The sequence below is a fragment of the Phaethon lepturus genome, unplaced genomic scaffold, assembly GCF_000687285.1.
Source record: "Phaethon lepturus isolate BGI_N335 unplaced genomic scaffold, ASM68728v1 scaffold35975, whole genome shotgun sequence".
Taxonomy (NCBI): Eukaryota; Metazoa; Chordata; class Aves; order Phaethontiformes; family Phaethontidae; genus Phaethon; species Phaethon lepturus.
Genome location: NW_010541878.1, coordinates 3,950 through 22,707, shown reverse-complemented (window position 1 = coordinate 22,707; position 18,758 = coordinate 3,950). Strand labels below are relative to the sequence as shown.

The 18,758-nt window shown below is 48.4% G+C and overlaps 1 protein-coding gene across 1 annotated transcript in view; it reads right to left on the bottom strand.

Annotated features, from left to right (window-relative positions):
* The window catches only part of HID1 (HID1 domain containing), a gene marked incomplete at its 5' end in the record, with an annotated part of 21,782 nt that extends 6,141 nt beyond the window's left edge, over nucleotides 1-15,641 (bottom strand). The window contains 13 exons of the mRNA XM_010287866.1: nucleotides 1-178; nucleotides 1,366-1,530; nucleotides 2,202-2,274; nucleotides 3,575-3,726; nucleotides 4,375-4,465; nucleotides 4,871-5,011; nucleotides 5,127-5,183; nucleotides 5,584-5,806; nucleotides 6,562-6,678; nucleotides 7,161-7,267; nucleotides 10,096-10,209; nucleotides 12,981-13,151; nucleotides 15,492-15,641. The exon at nucleotides 1-178 is cut by the window's left edge and continues 68 nt beyond it. Of these exons, the coding sequence (XP_010286168.1) occupies nucleotides 1-178; nucleotides 1,366-1,530; nucleotides 2,202-2,274; nucleotides 3,575-3,726; nucleotides 4,375-4,465; nucleotides 4,871-5,011; nucleotides 5,127-5,183; nucleotides 5,584-5,806; nucleotides 6,562-6,678; nucleotides 7,161-7,267; nucleotides 10,096-10,209; nucleotides 12,981-13,151; nucleotides 15,492-15,641 (1,739 nt within the window). The remainder of the gene's footprint in view (nucleotides 179-1,365; nucleotides 1,531-2,201; nucleotides 2,275-3,574; nucleotides 3,727-4,374; nucleotides 4,466-4,870; nucleotides 5,012-5,126; nucleotides 5,184-5,583; nucleotides 5,807-6,561; nucleotides 6,679-7,160; nucleotides 7,268-10,095; nucleotides 10,210-12,980; nucleotides 13,152-15,491) is intronic.
* Between the last annotated feature and the right edge of the window lie 3,117 nt (nucleotides 15,642-18,758).

The following is an 18,758-nucleotide window of genomic DNA, read 5'->3' as shown; positions in this document are numbered from 1 at the left end:
GCAGGACGTGACCCTTCCATGGAGACCCCATCCTGGGAGTTGGTGCGAGAAATAGGCTCAGGAGTTTTCTTCTTGCGCTGCAGACCTTTCTGGATAGACTGTGAGTCTGTGGGTAAGTTGGCCAGCTGGTGAAATACATTCCGCTTGCGGATAACAGCATAGACCAAATTTGAGTTCCCTGGGAATCACAGCAGCAAAATGAGAAGTAAGACTCAAAGAGCTCTGCCAATACAGTACAGCTCACTGGGTATACGAAGCATGGTTGTGGAGACCCTGCAGCCTCAGAGAACCATGTTGCCACCCACAAAGGCAATGGCTCAAGGAAGAAAGAGCAGAGTTCGGTAGCCTCTTATCCATTACAAAGCAGTACAGGAAATTCAGATAAATCCTTTCTATGCTGGAAGACTGACAAGAAACGGCTTAGTAACTGACATTCAAACAACTGAGAAGAAAAAGGATAGTTTAAACCACATATTAGCACCTATCTTGGAGGAAAAGGCTGTTAGCCAATATTCAACATTTCTCCATCTTCAAAAGAAATCACAAAACATATCGGGGCATTCCATTTGAGGAGAAACAGGCTTGAAATAGGAAAGCCGAAAGGCCAGAATTCTTACTGTCTGCAAGGTGGCAGAGAACAGAATGAAACCATCTCCTACAATAAAACACAAATCACAGCTGCAAATTTTAGGGTCTGGCAGCTACCACTTGCTAGATTTCCATTAGGGAACGGAATGGCCACTCTTGATTTGCAGTTTTAAAGCAAAACATTAAATTTTGAGCAGAGAGAAATAACCCAGCAGGTTAAGGGACCTCACTCTGTTATTTCCTTAAGGTAAAAAAAACTGTTGTGCTTTTAAGAGGGAAAGGATAAGGCATTTCCTAGAAAGGTAACAAGTGGCAGAACTTTGTTTGGATTGGGGCTGTTCGGTCTTCAGCTCCAGTGACCTGCCAGAGCACAACTCAGAGGCACTTTTAAACATTTAATGAGATGGAAGTTGTTTTGTCCCCTCACCTACATTGCTGAGCAACATGAGCAGTTTCACAGCAGCATCCAGCCAGTCACAACTTAAACGCTACACTTTCCCTTCTTCTTCCCCTCTACCCATCTCATCTTCTGGTCTGCAGGAGGTTGACATTATGCTGATAATTAGCTGCCATCTCATTTCGCTGTAACCCAGCCTGTCTGGGCCAGGACCCAACACTGATTATCTACTAACTCAACTTCTCAATCCTATGCAAGTCTCCATGTGGCTGGTTTCTACACTTCTCCTCTACGCTCATCTGTTTGGACTTTCTCTGAACTTCCATGCTATTGGATTGAAACTAGTGCAAACCCACTAAATACAGAAGTCAGTCTCTTACCATCAAACTGGTACTGAATGATGTTGTTGAAAACTTCCAGCAAGAAGAAAACGAGATGGTGGTTCTGGACAGCAGAGAACAGGAACCAGGTGGTGGAAAAAGCCTCCAGGAGATGCAGTAACTTGTTAGCAGCCACCATGGAGAGAGACTTCAGGTATGGAGACACTGTGGAAGGCAAACAAATGAAAACTGGATAAAGAACCATTTCACATAAATACACCACTAAAAATGTTGCCCTTGCCACCTTCCCACCCTGCAATTCTGAGAAAGCCTCATGGAATAGCCAAGACAAACAGGGTTCCCCAGAAACATTTCCAAATATAAAAGAAGTTAAACAGAGATAATTGACTAGTAAATGCAGGCATTTCTGCTTTTAGAGGGTCTTCTGTAGTTTTACAGCAGTATCATCATCTCTGGCTTGCTTCCTGAAAAGCTTACACAACTGGAGCCACCTGGAGACTCACTAAGCCTGAAGGAAGCCACTGCCATCACGGGGTGGTGGCACTCCCTGCTGGAGAGGGACAGCACTGCCAACCACCCTCACCAGGCCTTCTGGCAAATGCCCTTCTGCCACCTCAGAGGGGCTCCACGGGACTCTGCTGTCCCACCCTCTGCCGTCCTGCCCTCTGCCCCATCCAACAGCCCAGGCAATAACGCTGCAGGCAGGTCTGATCTGCAGCAGGCACCTCCAGCACAGGTTAGCAAGGATCAGCTTCCAGCAGCTGATCACTGGTCCATGTTAAGGGGCACAGGTAGGAGCACGGGGAGAGGGGAACGAGAGCAGCCAGAGGTGTCCTGTCTGTGGGCTGTGGTTTCACACTGTGCACAGTGCTTACCGTTCACAATGATGGTGAGCAGGCAGTCAATCTCCAGCCGCTGATGCCCGCTGGTTATGATCTTGTGAAAGACCTATGGTAAGGAAAGAGTTCTTGAGCAAGGTAGTACCCTACTGAAAGCACCCTCTCAACCAAAACCAGTGCCACCCCCACACTAATCGCTTCCTGACACCATTCTTTCCTAGGCAGGGCCCTGCACACTCCACAATTACACAGGTGGGGAAGGCTGCTCTCACTACAGACTTGCGCTCCATGAGTACAAGCTTTCATTTACAGGAATCCTCTGGGGACGTGATTAGGGCTTTACAGCACTACAAACAGAAACTGACTGTGAACTGATCCAAAATACACAGGCAACCCGAGACAAAAATAAACCACCAGGAAGTAAGAAACATCTTCACCTCCAATGGATTTTGACTCTGAACCCTGATGATAATTGCTTGAAATGCCACAGAACTAATCATTTCACATTTGATTTTAGTGCAAAGTTCTAACTCATATGTTTGTCCTACTTTTCTTAACTATGCCCTCAGACATGGAAAGATTCAGCTGCCTCACAACCAGTTCAGACACTCCCAATCTTGGCCTTCCTACCTCTAGCTGGCATGCCTGTAGAGAAGACCTGCAGCATAATGAAAATACAGAGATGATCTAAAATTAATGGAATGTAATAGCAAAACACATAGCATCAAAAACAGTTCTGGTGGAACAGTTCCTACTGCTTCTAATGGGAATCTCCTTTTGGAGGTTGATCAGAAGCTGCCGAGAGATTCTTCTCTGGAAAACGAGCACTAACATGACAGGAGGGTAACCTGAGGCTGGTACTGCAAAACACACAACTATTTGTAGGCAGTATTGTGGCCCTCAGCACTAAAACAGACTGAAAGATGAATGAAATCTTGCAATAACCTAAAGCTGTAGGGTTGAGCTTGGTATCACTGGTGTTCCCATTATGACAGACTTGCTCCATGCAACTCTGGTTACTTGGGACAGAGCCAGCAATGCAGTCAGATCTCCTGCCTTTCCTACCTGCAATCACATCTGGTAGAGACCATGGACCCATACCACTCATGCCAGTTCCAGAGTCCTTTAGACACCAGCCCAGCACCATCCGGGATTCTGCTCTTTGGGATCATTTCATACAGAGGGAATTGCATCTCATGAATATGCACCCTGCCAGACACATCACCTCAGGTTAACAGCATGCAAAGATCCCAAATGCTTGGATGCATCCCACACACTTTCTAGGCTGCTCAGTGGGCTGGCAATCTAGGAAGGACGAGTATATTGAAGGAGGAAGGAGGACCATTATTTGTGGAGGTATGAAACAGGAGTTAGGAAAGACAGAAAAGAACTGCTGGAGCTATACTCACTATGATGAGCAGGTCTGCATGTGTCCCTGTGAAGACAGGGATGTCCATAGGCACTCGTACAGAATACGGCTTGTTCAGTCGAACCCCAAAGTTACGCTCCCCACTGAGAAGCAGGAGGATAAAGACCCCAATGTGCATCAAGCCCACTCGAGCTGCAGAAAACAAAACAAGACAAACACACATCACAATGAGGCCAGTGGACTCCTGAAGACAGAAGGGCAGCGAGGAGAGAGGAGAAACACTATGGGACTGAAAGAAAAACTGCACAGACCAGACCATCCTGATAAGGGACATCCCACACAGAGCTCCCTCCGCTGCCAGTACCAGAGTCCTTCCCAAACATATCTATGGGGCCAGTACAACATTAAGTCTTGGACAGATCATGCTTTTCTTCATTATGTTCCTGATGTAAACCCATCACTGCAGTAGGAAAGATCTGACTTCTTGCCACTACCCAGTGATGGAGTTATGCCTGATTTACATCCAAAGGAAGCAGATTGCTCATTTCTCCCTCTTCGTGGGATCAGGGACAGAGGTTTTGACATAAGGACTCAAAACAAGTTAATATATGCTAAGGAGCTCACTTCCCTGTGTTGTGGCATAGACCATGTCCTGCTTCTAGTCTGTTGCACACATTAACACCCAGCTAATTGAACCACTCTACTCCATGCCTGCAGAAGCCTAGGAACGCACACTCAAGATGCCATCACATCTCAGTGGTAGGGAGGAAGCATCCTAAGAACATTCTAGATCAACTGCCAAGCACAGAACATCCCAAATATTGCAAGTAGCCAACTTACACTGGTCTGCTCTGGCATCATTGAGAAAATACAAGATTGGGACAAGGATGTCCAGAACATCGCTGCTCTTCAGCACAAAGAAGAGGAATTTCTGCAAAAAAGGGGAGGATTTCAGACAATCACAAGCATATTTCTTTTTCTGCACCATCTGCAGGACTTGAGACAGGTAGCCTCAAGCTAATTAGTCTCTCAAGAACATGAAAAAGGCTGGTGTATGCACCAGCTCTTTAACTCATCTTATTTGTAGAGTTATTATACCACCTGCTCCTGCATTTGCCTCAAGCACTGACCTTCAGGAGCTGCAGCCTCTCTCAAAAGCTCTCCCAGAAACCCACAGCCCATATAGCAGAGAATAGTGCTGCTGACCAGGGTAGCAGAGTGTCACTACTAACTACCTGCCCAGCACGCTTCACCAGGGCTCAGTCTGGCCACTGCCACAACAGGCTCTGGGCAACAGGCAAGGTGTGGCAAAGCTCAACAAGAAGCAGATCCACACCTTGTTGAAGTCACAGAGTTTCCAAAAGAGGACGAGGAGCTCCTGATGGAATTGGATCTTCTTGGCAGAGTTTGGCAGGTAGGTCTGGACCAGCGGGTTTGATAACAAGCGGGCCACTCCTTTCAGGATGAACTGGAAATCCTGCCAACAGACCAGAAAAGGGACTGTAGTGGGCCTAGGGCAAATGCAATCAGCATGAAATAGTGATTCCTGTCATGAAAATGACAGGAAATAGTTCAGCACAGGAGCACGTTACCTCCTCTCGATGTATTCTTGAGAGGTAATTCACAAACAGATTGTCTGGTCCGGGAGGCTGCGTTCAAAGACAAGGAGTGAAACGCTTACTGGCAACCAGCTTTACTCAGGAAGTCAAGTGTAACCAATGGCTCTGGGGGCTAACATCTCTCATTTCAGCTTTCCTCTTTGAATGATCCAGTTTTAAATGCTAGGAGACAGACCACCTCAGGGAACAGTAAAGCCAGGGGCTTTTCACGTACATGCTCCTGATTCAAGTCAGTGACCAAAACCAAGTGGTTTGGTCATGTACAGCTGCTTAGTGACCTACAAGAAAGAAGCAGGACTGGGCCAGAGATAGTAGACTGCAAGGAGAGGAGTGGTGCTGCGCCCTACAGGTCAACATTCAGTGCAAGCTGGTCTAAGAGGACCACAAGGAGTTCAGGAGAGCAGCAAATACAGCTCCCAGTGTCACTCACATCCACATCATCCATGGCCGTGCCAGTGGTCGTGCCATCCACAGTGGGACTTGAACCGGTGGAGCTGTCATGGTCCAAAGTGACAATCAGCACCTGGGCTGCCTCCTCCACCAGCGGCTCACGGTAGTCAGAGAAAAGCAGGTGATTGTAAGGAATCCCATAACCCACCGGGTCGTAGGCACAGACCACGTTCAGGAGTGAGGTGAAGAGCGGGAGTGCATGTCTGGGGAGAAGAAAACATTCTCAGAAGGCAGAAGCAGGAAGCAAAAGGTTCTGCCTTGTGGAGAGACAGGTATCTCCCTCCCCAAGAGTCTGGGGTCATGACAACACACTAGCATCTTCTCTAACCTGTAACAGTGGCTCCTGACTGAGCAGCCCAGAGACAAGAGCTGACACTTCAGCTCCCAGCTGGTCTCCTAGACTACAGCTGGGAGCAATGGGGAGGTGAAAAAGGCCGTGTGGCCTCCCAGAGGAATCCTGTGCAGCACTGTGAAAAAGGAGACAGGACCTCAAAGCTCTCTAGACTCTGGAAAGACAAAACCAGAGTCTGCCTTCAGCCAGGATTGTGCTCCCCAACATGAGCAACTGCCACCCGGGAAGCTGCAAGTCCCAGAGGAGACGATGTCACTAGAGGGCAGCATTCACCTGCCCCCAACACCACAAACCTCTGCAGTGCCGGGCCACCATGCCCAGCAGGGAACAGGATCTGCCATTTCCCACAGGACAAGGATAAGTCCTGCATCAAACTCCATGCTTGGCCTCTCCTTTTACTGCTAAGGAACAATTCTCACTAAGCAGAGATGCTAATGGGGCATATGTAAGACAGGGACAAAGGAGGGAAAAAAAAAAAAAAAAGACAAGAGCCCCTAGGTGTTGGAGATGGCAAGTCCTATGGTCTCCCATTACCAACACAATCCATGCAAGAGATTTGAAGGCATTTTGACCCCTGGCACCCAGTCCCCCACCCTTCACCCTCACCTGTTCTCTGTAGAGCAGAAGAACTGCACCCAGGGGTTGGTGTTGCTGCTGTCTGAGGAAGGAGGCAGATACATGGCCTCGGAGAAACAGGTCAGCAACAGCTTAAGCAGCTCTGTCCTGAAAGAAGGGAAGAAGCAAGGCCTGGAGCCATTCAGGAGCAGGGCTGGGCACAGGAGGCACAATCACTCACCACAACACATAAGGAAGGCTCAGTCCCATCTAGAAAGTCTTCCCCACAGAGAGCTAAGCCCATTTAATTTCATAAGCAACACTGCTGTCACGGGCACAAAGCTCATCAGAATTGCTGCCTTATTAAAGAGGAATACAGTACACAGCTCCTAGGCATTTTCAAAGCAGCAGTGTTTTGCCAGTTCCTGCTGCAGACATTCTGCCTCCCATATCATACTACAAAAAGCCATTCAAAAGGTCAGCTGTTGGTTTTTTTCCTGTGTTGCCAGTCCTGTTAGCTCAAGAAAGGAGCAAGAAGAAAGCCCCTTGGGAATCACAGACACCGAAGACGGCAAGGAGAGCCCATCTCCCCCAGATGTTCCTCTCCTGAGCCCAGCTTCCTTCCATTCTGCCTTTGCAGACCTGCTTACCTATTCAAGTCATGGATGTAGTTAGGCTGTGGAGAATGAGCAAAGCCCACTCCTGCCTCCCAGATATATTCACAGCTGTCAATGGAGTGGATATCTTCTGCTGTGTCCTGTGAGGAGAAATAAGAGGTTGGACCACAGAAGGCAAGAGCAAGAGTTGACAGCACTAGTGGTATCCAAGGCAGATCAGCACCTCTCTTTAGCAATAGCAAAGAAACCAGTACAGAAGCATCCAAACCCTTGGATTGTACATACCAGCCCCACCCAAGGGGATTCCCTGACAAAGGACCTCTCGTCTTCAACAGGTACTGAGCACCATGCAGAATGAGGCCCTTCCTCTAGCATGCTAAGGTGCAATGCTAGCCACCTCCACTGGGAAGGGCACCCAAAGCCAAAGGATCCAAAAATATATTCTGTTCTCATTACTGGGTGCATCACTATCTCCTCTCCTTTCCTCCACATCTCATGAAACACAGCCCAGGTCAGGGCTTTTCCTTTGCAGATCAAAAGCACCACACAGGGGTTCAGTCCTGCTTGACACCTCAACCCTATTTCAGGGCACGTCATGTTGAGTTTACCCACACAAAGATGACTCGCAATGGCTGCACCCCAAAGGCAGGGGAAGCAGCAAATGAACCCTCATTGATAATAAAAGCAGATATGGCTGTGACTTGCTTTTCAGAGGGTAAAGCAAGAAGGTGACTGCAAAAATGTTATTTCTCCTAGTGAGAACCCTCCCAGTCCCTTGACATCTTCTGGCATGACTCCCAAACTCTTGCTTTGCAACCTGAAGAGATGAACCACAGCAGTTTGCCCTTCCTCTTTGTCATGGTCAGTCAGGTCAGGGTTGAAGCTACTTTGTGGAGACAAGCAGCCATGGAAAACTACCTGCCAACCCTCCAGGAATGACCAGGAGCAAGGGCCCAGATAAATATGTTTGCACCAAGTGCACTTGTTACACTTTGGTTGTTTCCTTTCTGGGATTTAATTAACCAAATTCTACCACCTGCCTTTTTTCCTCCCTGTTCTTGGGGAAAGCAATCAGAGGACTCTTTGTAATTGCTCTGGGTTCCCATTGCACAACCCGCCTCCCTTCCTCGAAGGCACTGATCTCAGGGCAGTAGGGCTTGAGGGCAACCAAGATACACTTACCACCCCAACCATGACTCCCACAAAACCAGCATGCTGACAGCAGCTACTGCTGACACAGAAGCAACTTCAGCTTCTTCCACAGTACCAGCTTTTCATGCCTTGCCACTCACTTCCTACAGAGAGGCCAGAGCTCACCTGCTGTCAGGTTTCTCACCAAGGTCCTCAGAAGAACCCTGAGACTGGAGTGCCCAAGAGCTCTCTCCACAACCAAATCTCAAACATCTCCTGCCAGGCACAGGCTTCATGGAAAGAAATGCTATTACATCCACACACCTGCTTCTACCGTGTGTGACTAAGAACACTAGGAGGAGACAGCATGTTACTAGCCATCATTATAGCAGTTCCTCAGGCCTAAAAAAGCAGGTGCTGATGTCTTCAAAGATCTCACCCTTGGAAGTAAGCGACAAAACACAGAGATGCAGGCACTGTGCATGACAGAGGGATCCCCAGTTTCTAGCCATAATTCCAGGGCTGACTTCAATAGGAGGGCAAACAGCAAAAGAGTATGGGCCACTCCCGAGTTTCCTTTGTCCGCTCAGTTCTGCTCCAGCAACCATCCACCACAATCTGTATCTCTGGGGCCATACGCTGTTCTGCCATGAGCATGAGGTAGCTGTACCCATCCCTCTGCTCTTAACATGCAGTCAGACCCAAGACTGCAGGTCATACCAGATCCAGAGAGGGAAGACAGCTAGGCAAAGACTACAGAGGCCGCAGGCAGCAGACAGGCAGCTAACAGCAAGGAACATAGACCATTCACAATCTCATTGTCTAATGCAGCTTGCCCAGAGCCCTGGAAAACCAGGCTGGCTGCTGCCAAGGGAGAAAGCACAGGTGCAGTGGCAAGCACTCTGCCAGAAACGACTGTTGTCACCCTCCTTGTGCAATCCACCCAAGTGACAGCACAAGTCCATCTCTTTCAGCCACACTCCCGCTTACTCTTAGCACATATCCATGTGGCTCTGATCCAGCCTCACCCCTTCATCCCCAGGTGACAGATATTAATCCTGTTTCTACTACCCAGGAACTTCAAGCAAGCAATTTAGTACTCAGGTTTGTCAGGGAATTTTGCAGCCATCAAATACACAGTGATTTAGCATGTTCATTTTTAATTTACCTCATAGCTATGCCAAAAAGGAGGGATGCCCACTTTTGTTTATAGACTGGACCTACAAGAAACACCACAATCATAGGTGGGGAGAGAGAAAAAGAGAGGGAGAGATATACACCAGAATCTGTCCTTAGGTAGGAGATCCCTGCTTCAGGGAACTCCTCTGAAGTAAAGACAGTCACCATAAAGATCAAAACACATTTGTCTTTTCTGCAACAATCGAAAGAGGGAAAGGAGGTGGAAAGACACAGAGACCATCTACTCATTCACATCACAGCACCTCAGATCAGGCAAACGGCTGCTTCCTGCCCCTGACTGCACCAAATCACCAGTGAAAGGAAAAAAGTGCTAAAGGTCTCTGCTCTGATGGCAACTACAGAAGAACAATTGTTTGCCAGCACAACCACCTTTTCCTGAGGGGCGAGTTGTAGTGTGGGAATAAGTGCCAGCCACTCCAGCTGAGACCCACCCAGCTGTCTCAGAACATCTGTTTTAGAAGGCATAAACACCACACAGTGAACCCAAAATGTTGATCAATATTAGTCACTGCAGGTTCAAGTTCAGCAACTCTATAATATTTTCCTGCCTGCAGGTTTGCAGGAAGCTGCTGGGGTTTTCCAGGGTACCCCCTATGCTAATCTACATCTGTGCAGATAATCTCATGATTCAGCTTACCACCGTGCTCCTCCGGTGGCTCTGCACAGTGAAATCAGGGCAGAAGAGCAGATCTGCGACAGCAAGGAGCAACGACTCGGCCAGTGGCCGGGCATTTTCATCGTCTTCATCTCCCTAAAAGCCAGAAACATAGAAGAGTACTGTCAGCATGGGGTTAGCAAACAGCACACAGTAACATTAGTATAATACAGCAAGAGAAGATACACTCCCCCAACAACGTGCAGGGAGGCAAGAAGTTACAAAGGACCAAGAGGGAGAAACACACAAAACCCAGCCAGCAGAGGAAAGAAATGCCCCCCAGAAGGCAATGACTAAATAGGAACAAGCTCTTTAATTACACCAAACTGAGCAGACAAAGGCCTAGAGATGTCAGGGAAATAGAAGAGTAGCACTGGACCTTGTCATGTAGAGATGTTTGACCTATTGAAAAGGAAAGGGAACCATTACAGAAAAGAGAGTTTTACAGTCATGAGGAAGGGTGATTTGGGTAGTGCACAGAGACAGCAACATGAAGCAGCCAGTCAGCAGTGATAAGGTGTAAAACCTCTCAAAGTCCTGCATGGGCTGCCCAGAACTGGAGGTGACAAAAGCAGAAGAGGCTGCATACACCATGCTCAGCAAGGGGCCACCTCAGCCTGCCATGGCAGAGCAAGCATGACAGCAGAGGGGATTTTGTCTCCTGCGTTCAAAGCAATCACTCGAGTCATGCATGGCTACTCCTCTGCAGCCGTTGCCATGGGCAACCTTGCCAGATCCTGCCTGTCAAAGAGCATCCCGGATGGGAGGCCTTCCCCACCACACACTGGTGCTGGAGGGAAAGGCAGGGGGCAGGAAGGGAGGAGGAATGGCAGGAGCTTATCTATCTCAGCCAGGTCTCTGTCAGCCTGCGCACGACACACGGCTCTTAAATCACAGCAGGCAGCTGACAGAGATAATAGCCTGTGCAGTTCTGACGTCTGTCTCAGCGACAGCAGGAAGACTGCCGTCAGACAGATCCCGGATGCAAGGAGAGGCCCAGGGAGGATGAATGGTGCCAGCACAGCAAAGATACTTTTACTTGGGCTCACAGTCAGAGATGAAATGAAAAGCATTAGTGTCCAAGGGGATTTATTTTGCAAGAATGATCTTTGCTAACATCACTTCCGTTGCCAGAAAGTCCCTGCAGGCTCTGGGTACCACCACATCCAAAATGGGTAACATGCAACAAACCAATAGATCTGTACACAACACAGACCCCTTACAGGAGAGAGGCACCCATCCCCTAGGAGCTCTGCCATCCCTCACAGCATCACAAAGCAGGTGAAGGAAAATCGCAGAGATATTTACTAATGGTCCAGACTTACCATCATCTTCCCCTTCAGTTCCCAGGGAGAAATCAGACTTCAGGGAGCAAAGCAGTTGCCCCTAGATTAGGCATGACCCCAGCTTCCCTAACATCTTAGGGCTTTATTTGTTATCCCTCGGCACACAGCTCAGCCAGCGTTACAGCTGCTTCTGCACGTGGTTAAATGATGGAGCACACTGAACCACAACAGCTCCACTGACATTCAGGAGGCACTACACAGCAGGAGGGCTCCCAAACCTAGCACACATGCACTGGGCTGGATCGCCTTGGGGTGACCCCACCACTGTAAGGCTGAGAAGCTCTCTCCTCCAACTACTGAAGAAGGTAGAAAAACAGTTCTAACAGCAGCCTGGCTGGATCAGAGCACCAGGCACCTCACATGTTCCTTCCCAAAACGAGCTCCTCCATTGTTAAGCCTCCCTAGTACTCCCTGGCCCCTGCAGGGATGAAAGGGTGGACAACCACCACCCTCCCAATCACACAGATCACGTAACACAGCAAGGCTAGCAAAGACTTCCCTTTCCACCTGAAGTGGCCTCAGGCGAAGCAGATTAGAGGTGACAGGCAGAGACAACGCAAGGTGCAAGGTTTGTACTGTACCAACCACTGCTGATCCTTTATAACCTTCCCCAAAAACACTGCAGTACACTTAAAATTCAGAGGAAAACAACACTCGTCAGTACAGCCACACTGATATACAGATTCAGAAACTCATAGGAGAGCGCTCTCTATGCACAGAGCAGGTAGCTGCTGAGGGAGCAAGCAGGCAAATTTCTGGCCTAACTCAACTGTATTTTCAGCACTATTTCTCCTATTTGCAGGAGACTCATAAGCATTTCACCCTGTAAAAGACACAGAAGACACTCTCTGAGAGACACAGAAGAGCAGTGCTGTGCCTGCTCTCCAGACAGAGAAATGCAGGGAGGTTCAGAGACTCCCCTGAGGTTATACATGTGACTGACAAAGCCAGAAACCCTAATTCTTTACCGAATCTTGCTCAGTTGTGTGCTTCACCTATCAGGCTAGGCCTCTGGTTAAAACTGTATCACTCAGCTCATAAGCAGGGTATTGAGTCACGCTGCTGAGAGCTTCTCTGGCACTATTTGCTTTTAATGTGGCATTTTAAGATCAGTGGAAATGGCACCTTCTTTAAGTTTAAAGTCAAACTGAAATCACTTTAGTTAATGGAATAAGGTCATTTCAGTTTAAGAAAAATCATACAGCCTTTAGTACCACGCTCACGTTCGTTTCGATTCACACCTTCAGTTATACTGTAAAAGCCTTCCCTCACATACCAGTACTCTCCTACAGCTATACACCCAAGTGAAATATTCAGATGATGCATCGACCTGTACTAAATAAAGCTGAGGGTGAGAGGAAAAGTAGCAAGAATCCAAGGAAGGAAAAGAACTTAGAAGGTGCTAATTTCTGACCAAATAAAAATAACTGGAATAAAGTTGCCCCCCAAAGTGTATAGGGTCTCCTCGCTGCAGCCTCCTCTTTACACTCCAGAAAGAAGAATAAGTGCCAAGAGACAGACCCCTCCTCGGCCAGCCCCAGGGACAGTTGACCAGAAGAAACCTCTCCAGTCTGGGTCCTCAAAGATGTAAGGCAGGATACGGGTGAGGAGTCGGCAGCAGTTCAAGATGATTTGCCTCTCCTTCTCGGTGTGGCAGCCACTCTCTGCTCCCTGCACCAGCTTCTCCACAGCCTGAAGGAAACAAAATCAAGGCAGGCAGCATTAGCCTGGACACCAGCTAGCAAGAGTTGGGCAGGTCTGTCCTGCTGCACAAAGAGTTAAGAGTTAAGCAGTTCTTGGAGCCCATTTTCTCCGAGTTCAATGGTACAGGCCCCATTGCTCTTTGAAACACCGCAGAAACAAGGTTAATGATCTTAATGATCTTAAACAGACCTTCCTGAATTTCCACTGTCCTACTGCAAGAGACCTCACATGCTAGGGCTAACCCATGCAGCACACGTGTCGTGTCACCTGAGACAGACAGCCACAGCACCAGAAGGCTCCTTCCAGCACTAGTCCATGGCACCACACACTGCAAAGAGCAGATCAGATTAATCCGCCGCATCAGGTACACGAGACACAGGCAGAACCGAGGCAGCAGAACTGTGCTGCATGGTGTGAGGCACTGACAGAGGGACATTATGCAGAAACACACCAAGTCTGACATATCTGTTTGTGCTGTTGTGATTACAGCAGGGACCTCTCCGGACTCAGGAGGTGGGAGCTAAGCTGCTGCCTGTGACTATTAAGTGTACAGATAAGGACTGCCTCCAGCAGTCTGGCAAGGTCCTGTTGCAGAGGAGGGCGGTAGCCCAGGTTTCCCCCACTGACCCTGTGACTAGAACTGCTCTGGAAAGACCTTCTGGGCTGAGTCTCTGTAGTCCATGTGATCACTACTGAAACTGCCAATGGAGACAGTCACACTGGGTTTTTCAGAATAGGATGTGGGTCTTGCCAGGCAGTAACCACAACGGCTAGAGGTTTTACCCATAGACAGAAAAGGGCAGCTCCTTCCCCCAGCAGTCGCACCCACTTGCTCTTACTCCCTAATCCCAGGGGGAAACAGAGGGGGAATGAAAGCCAAAACATCTACCAAGGATTCACCTTGCTGCTTTTTAATTCATGAGGTCATGTGTCTCTGCTTATTTTCATAGCAGACTGTCTGGGTCACTGACTCCGCTAGCCTGCGTCACTGCCTTAATGGGTATTTAAATGTTGTTTGCATAGTCTCAGTTTGTCCACACTGTGACCAAGCTTAACTATTTTTTCAGGCACATTTATGACTCTGCACAGTCCGAGTCTCCAGCCATGACTGCAAATGACATTCCAGCCATGCCGTTGTGCTCTCCACAAACATGCAGCATTGCTAAGTCCAGTGGCCACACTGCACCTGGCACAGGTCAGGGCCCTCAGCCTGGCAAAAGCACTGCAGGAGTCTGCAGGCTCCTCTGACCCCAATATCCCAAGATCTAGGGCTCCTGACTAAACAGCCCTGCAGCAACCAGGTCTCCCCACACATCTGTTTCCAGCAGGAAGAACGGCCCATATTTTAGTCTTGGTTTGGAGGGAAAGCGGACACAGAGACAAAGGGGTTGTGTGATCAGTACAGGTCTCTCCAGCCCTCCTCGATTCCCAACCTGCTGATTGCCAGAAGGCAGGAGACAGCACTAGGGAAGAACCATTCAATTTTTCCTCATTTTTGTATTCTTTCTCAAGTATCCACTACAGGCATCTGTCTGAGGCACAATTCCCAGTCAGAAGTACCTTCACTATGATTCAGTAGGTCTCATTCACATTTTGTGGAGCAGGAAAGAAAAACAGGATGACAACAACCATTTAAAACAGGGAAAACGCCATTCCAAATGTTTCCAACATTACAAATTCAAGGCTACTCTTTGCATGGCTCTAATCAGAAGCATTATTCACACCTGCACTTTCCCAGGTGGAATAAGTTGCTCACCAGCTTGACAGTTTGCCAAACCTGGCAGGGTAGGAAACGTGAATCACTGTCCCTTGTGCTTTGCACAAGGACGTGGTAAAACCAGGAGCAGCATCAGGGATGTTCCGATGTCACAGCAGAAGGAAGAAAAGTCTTACGATCTCCCCCCAACTTCACCCAGGCACTTGTACAGTGACAATCTCCACATCCCTCTGGGATCTATCAGCTAGAAGCCAGACTGATGTATGGCGAGGACCAATTAGATGCAGACAGGGAATCAGATGTACCAGCCTCCCCACAAATATGCAGCCTTTGTACAAAGTCCCCTAAGCAGGAAGCAGGCAAGACCCAAGAGGGCAGGGTGAGACACAGGAAGGGGACAAGAAGAAAAAGGCTCCAAAGTGAGCAAATGCCAGCTTGGGTCTGTGCTAAACCAAGAGAGGAATGGATGAGAGTTACCATCAGCAGGAGGCAGAGACAAGCAAGCACATCATGTGGCACAAGGAAATAATTCGGTACCTGTCTCCCCTAGGGAGCCATGGGGCACCCCCCTACTAGCATAGCACCAAAAAGTAAGACAGCACCAACCTTACCTTATAACACAAAGTAGCCAAGTTTGAAGGCGATTCTTCTCTCACTGCTCGGATCTCCGCAGCTGGTACAAGGGCGAAGACATCCTGCACTGAAGTGGCTGTGTCTGCCCAGAACTGATCCCAAAAGGCATCATCTGTTGCCTCCACAGGCTGTGGAGATACAAACATGGTTACAGATGCACAACTACCATTCTACGAGGTCCAAACATCAGCAGTTATGCCTGGCTTGGGGACAGGACCAGGCATGGAAGAGGGTCAACAAAACATACTGGCATTGGTTTTTGTACCTCAACCTCTTTGTTACCAGGGCTTTGGCCAATCTGATCTCCCAAAGATCATTCCCTCAGCAAGGAGGTGAGCAGCAAGACATTTATGTGACCAACTGCATCAGACTGGGACTCTCCAAGTCTTTCACGGAGTCACAACATACATGAGGCCTTCTGCTTGTCTGCAACCTAGGGCATGTATTATAAGATCTTTACCATGTGGGCCAGGCTGCTGTCATGTACTATGTCACCTTCAGAGCAAGCCAAGAATACCCTGGGTGTGCACTGGAATTACTTCTATTGTAACCAAAGTCTTGAGGAAGCAATCAGGGACATCTCACATTAGGGCACAAACGGAACTGATAGACCCATCCCAAAGTACTTAACGAATGCAATGGAATTGATTTTTCTGAATCAAATATTTATGGGACACTGGACTCAGTGCAGCTGGTCACTGCCCAAGCTTTGTTCTTAAAAAGCACTAAGTGTGCAATCCAAAGATGAAGATGGAAGGAGGAAACTGAGGTACCAAAAAAAGCAATCCATTTCAGATCTGTGGTCAGGGAAGCCCACTCCCCATGCCTGGGAACACACCCCTCCCAGTTACCATTTCCGGCTCTGCAGATGCAGACAAGCCCCTCTTTTACCAGCACTGTTGTCCCCTTTTCATAGTGAGATTCTCCTCGAGCCCACTCTGAAACCCCAGTGCTAGGTATGCCAGCCATGAGGATGGTCTGTTTGCCAGACTGCAGCTGGAAAGACAGTTCTGTACAGCTGGCTACAGAGTCCCAATGTTATTTCCCCAGCTTCTTCCCGACAGCATGGCATCAACTTAGAAATCAAAACAACAACGATGACAACCTGAGCGTCAGGTTATATGTGGCTGAACAACACCGACTGGGCTTGCTTTGCCCTTTATGGCTTTGCAGAGCCAGAGAGCAGTGCTGGCCATTCAAGGTGAAGCAGAGGCTCAGACACACAGGGCCAGCAGTGCCTCCAGCCCTGCAGAGTGTGGCGATGACCTGCCACTCCCCAGAAGGTGAAAATGCCAGCACTGTTTGCTGAACAAGAAGGCATCTCCATTACACAACATCTCAGGCATCCAAAGCCTGGGAGCCTGAACAATCAGGAAAGACTTAACTTTTCAGGCAGCCTAGAACCGAGCACAGCTCTTCCCGTCTAAATGCTGACACTTGCCAAGAGACAGGCATTGCCCAAAAAAGGCTGGGAGTGCTCATCCAGCCCAAGGGTCCTGCTACAGGAGTGGGATAAATACACGTGTATTTATGCCGAGCAGTGTGAAAGAGATGGATCCATGATTTCAGTCAGAAGAGGAAAATGGAAGCGTTTCCCCAGGACTTTCCCCAGATGTGGTGGCACTTTTGGCAGGGCGGAAGAGCCGGGGAAGAGCCGTCTGCCTGATCACCCCCAGCCCTTGGCTTGGGGCGAGGGGGAGCCTCCTGCCTGTGATGTGCAGCAGCTCCAAAGCTAACAGCAGCTCTCGCTAACTGTGATAATCAGCATCATGGGTGGGTCTACCATGTCAGATGGGAAAGGGACAAAAATATGAACATATGTTTAACTTAAACTCCTGCCCACTCCCAGCTCTGCTGTAGTAGGCAGAAAACTTGCCCGGCTCTATGCTGTTTCTAAATGCAGCTAAGATGCAACTCCAGGGAGAACAGCTCATTCACAGCTCTGACACTGAGAAGTGCTGCATTTCCCCCTTTGTTATCATCTCCTGAATTAACAGCCACAGTCTGTGAGCAGGTGATGTGTCACTACCACCCAAAGGCCAAAAAGTGAGAGGGGCAGGCCGGCAGCCTGCTCCCAAACTGGTATAGCAGGTTACTGCTCTGCAGCTCTCTGCCTTAACGCTCCAGTGCCATAAATGCTGCTTATTGCTTGTCTTGGTCCTTCCAGCCATGCAATGAATCAGCCCAAGCAACTCCTCAGTCTTTAAAAACAAAAAACAAAACACTCACACGTGTTTAGGCATCTTCTTAACTTCTGCTCTAGTGCTGAAACCCTCTTCATTTTATCACCTGGCCACCAAAGCAAGTTCCCACTAAACCTCTTCCCAAGGGAAGAGTAACTTTTTCCAAACGATTCAAGATCACAGCTCCTCAGAGAGTATCTGTAGAAACAGCCAAGTGTTTAGAGCCTTTCAGCTTCCCAAGTGTGTGAAGGAGCTGTGCTCTTTGTAATCTGGGCATAAAATGCTTAAATGGAAGCAAAGCTATTTTGAAAATCTCATCTCTAATTACAGTCCTCAAAGAGAGCTAAGTATCTGGAAATCCAATCTATGTAATGCATGAAACATCCTACACTTCCTACACCCCCTTTCAAACCACGTACCACAACCACATGTATAATTGCCACATGTACTACTGGCTCCCTGCCCCAGCCACTCCCACTAACAACAGTGAGCAGCAACTGTGGCTAACTGGAGATCATGCATAAATAATGGATTCACTCTCAACTAAGGGGAAGAAGAAAACCATTTGCCTTCAGCAAACACAGATCCCTTTACCTCCCACTAGCCTGAGGCCTCCTCAGAGGTTGAACACAGCCGCTGTTTTACAGATGGTAACACAACAGCCAAGGCGGATTGAAGAACATGGGCTCCAACTAAAATTACATAAAGAGGTATAGCAGTAATTACCCAAGCTGCAACATTGGATGCTGCAGCCACATTAATGTCACGGCTGCCATCCTGGCAAGAGGATTATGCTAAAACACCATTTCTTTCATTTTTAATATCTGCAGCAGGTCAGCTCCTCATCCAACAGATGGTATCCCGTGTACAATCCTGGGACATGGATTCAGTGCTGAGTCACTCACGTCCCCACAGCCCCGTTTTAATGAGCAGTCTGGCATCACGAAGCTACTCGATCCACATAACATTCATCTCCTTGACAGAACATTACTGGATGTTTTTAAGCTGATTGTTTTCTGCACACAGCATCTCTGGGGATCTAAATATGCATTTCCTCATGCT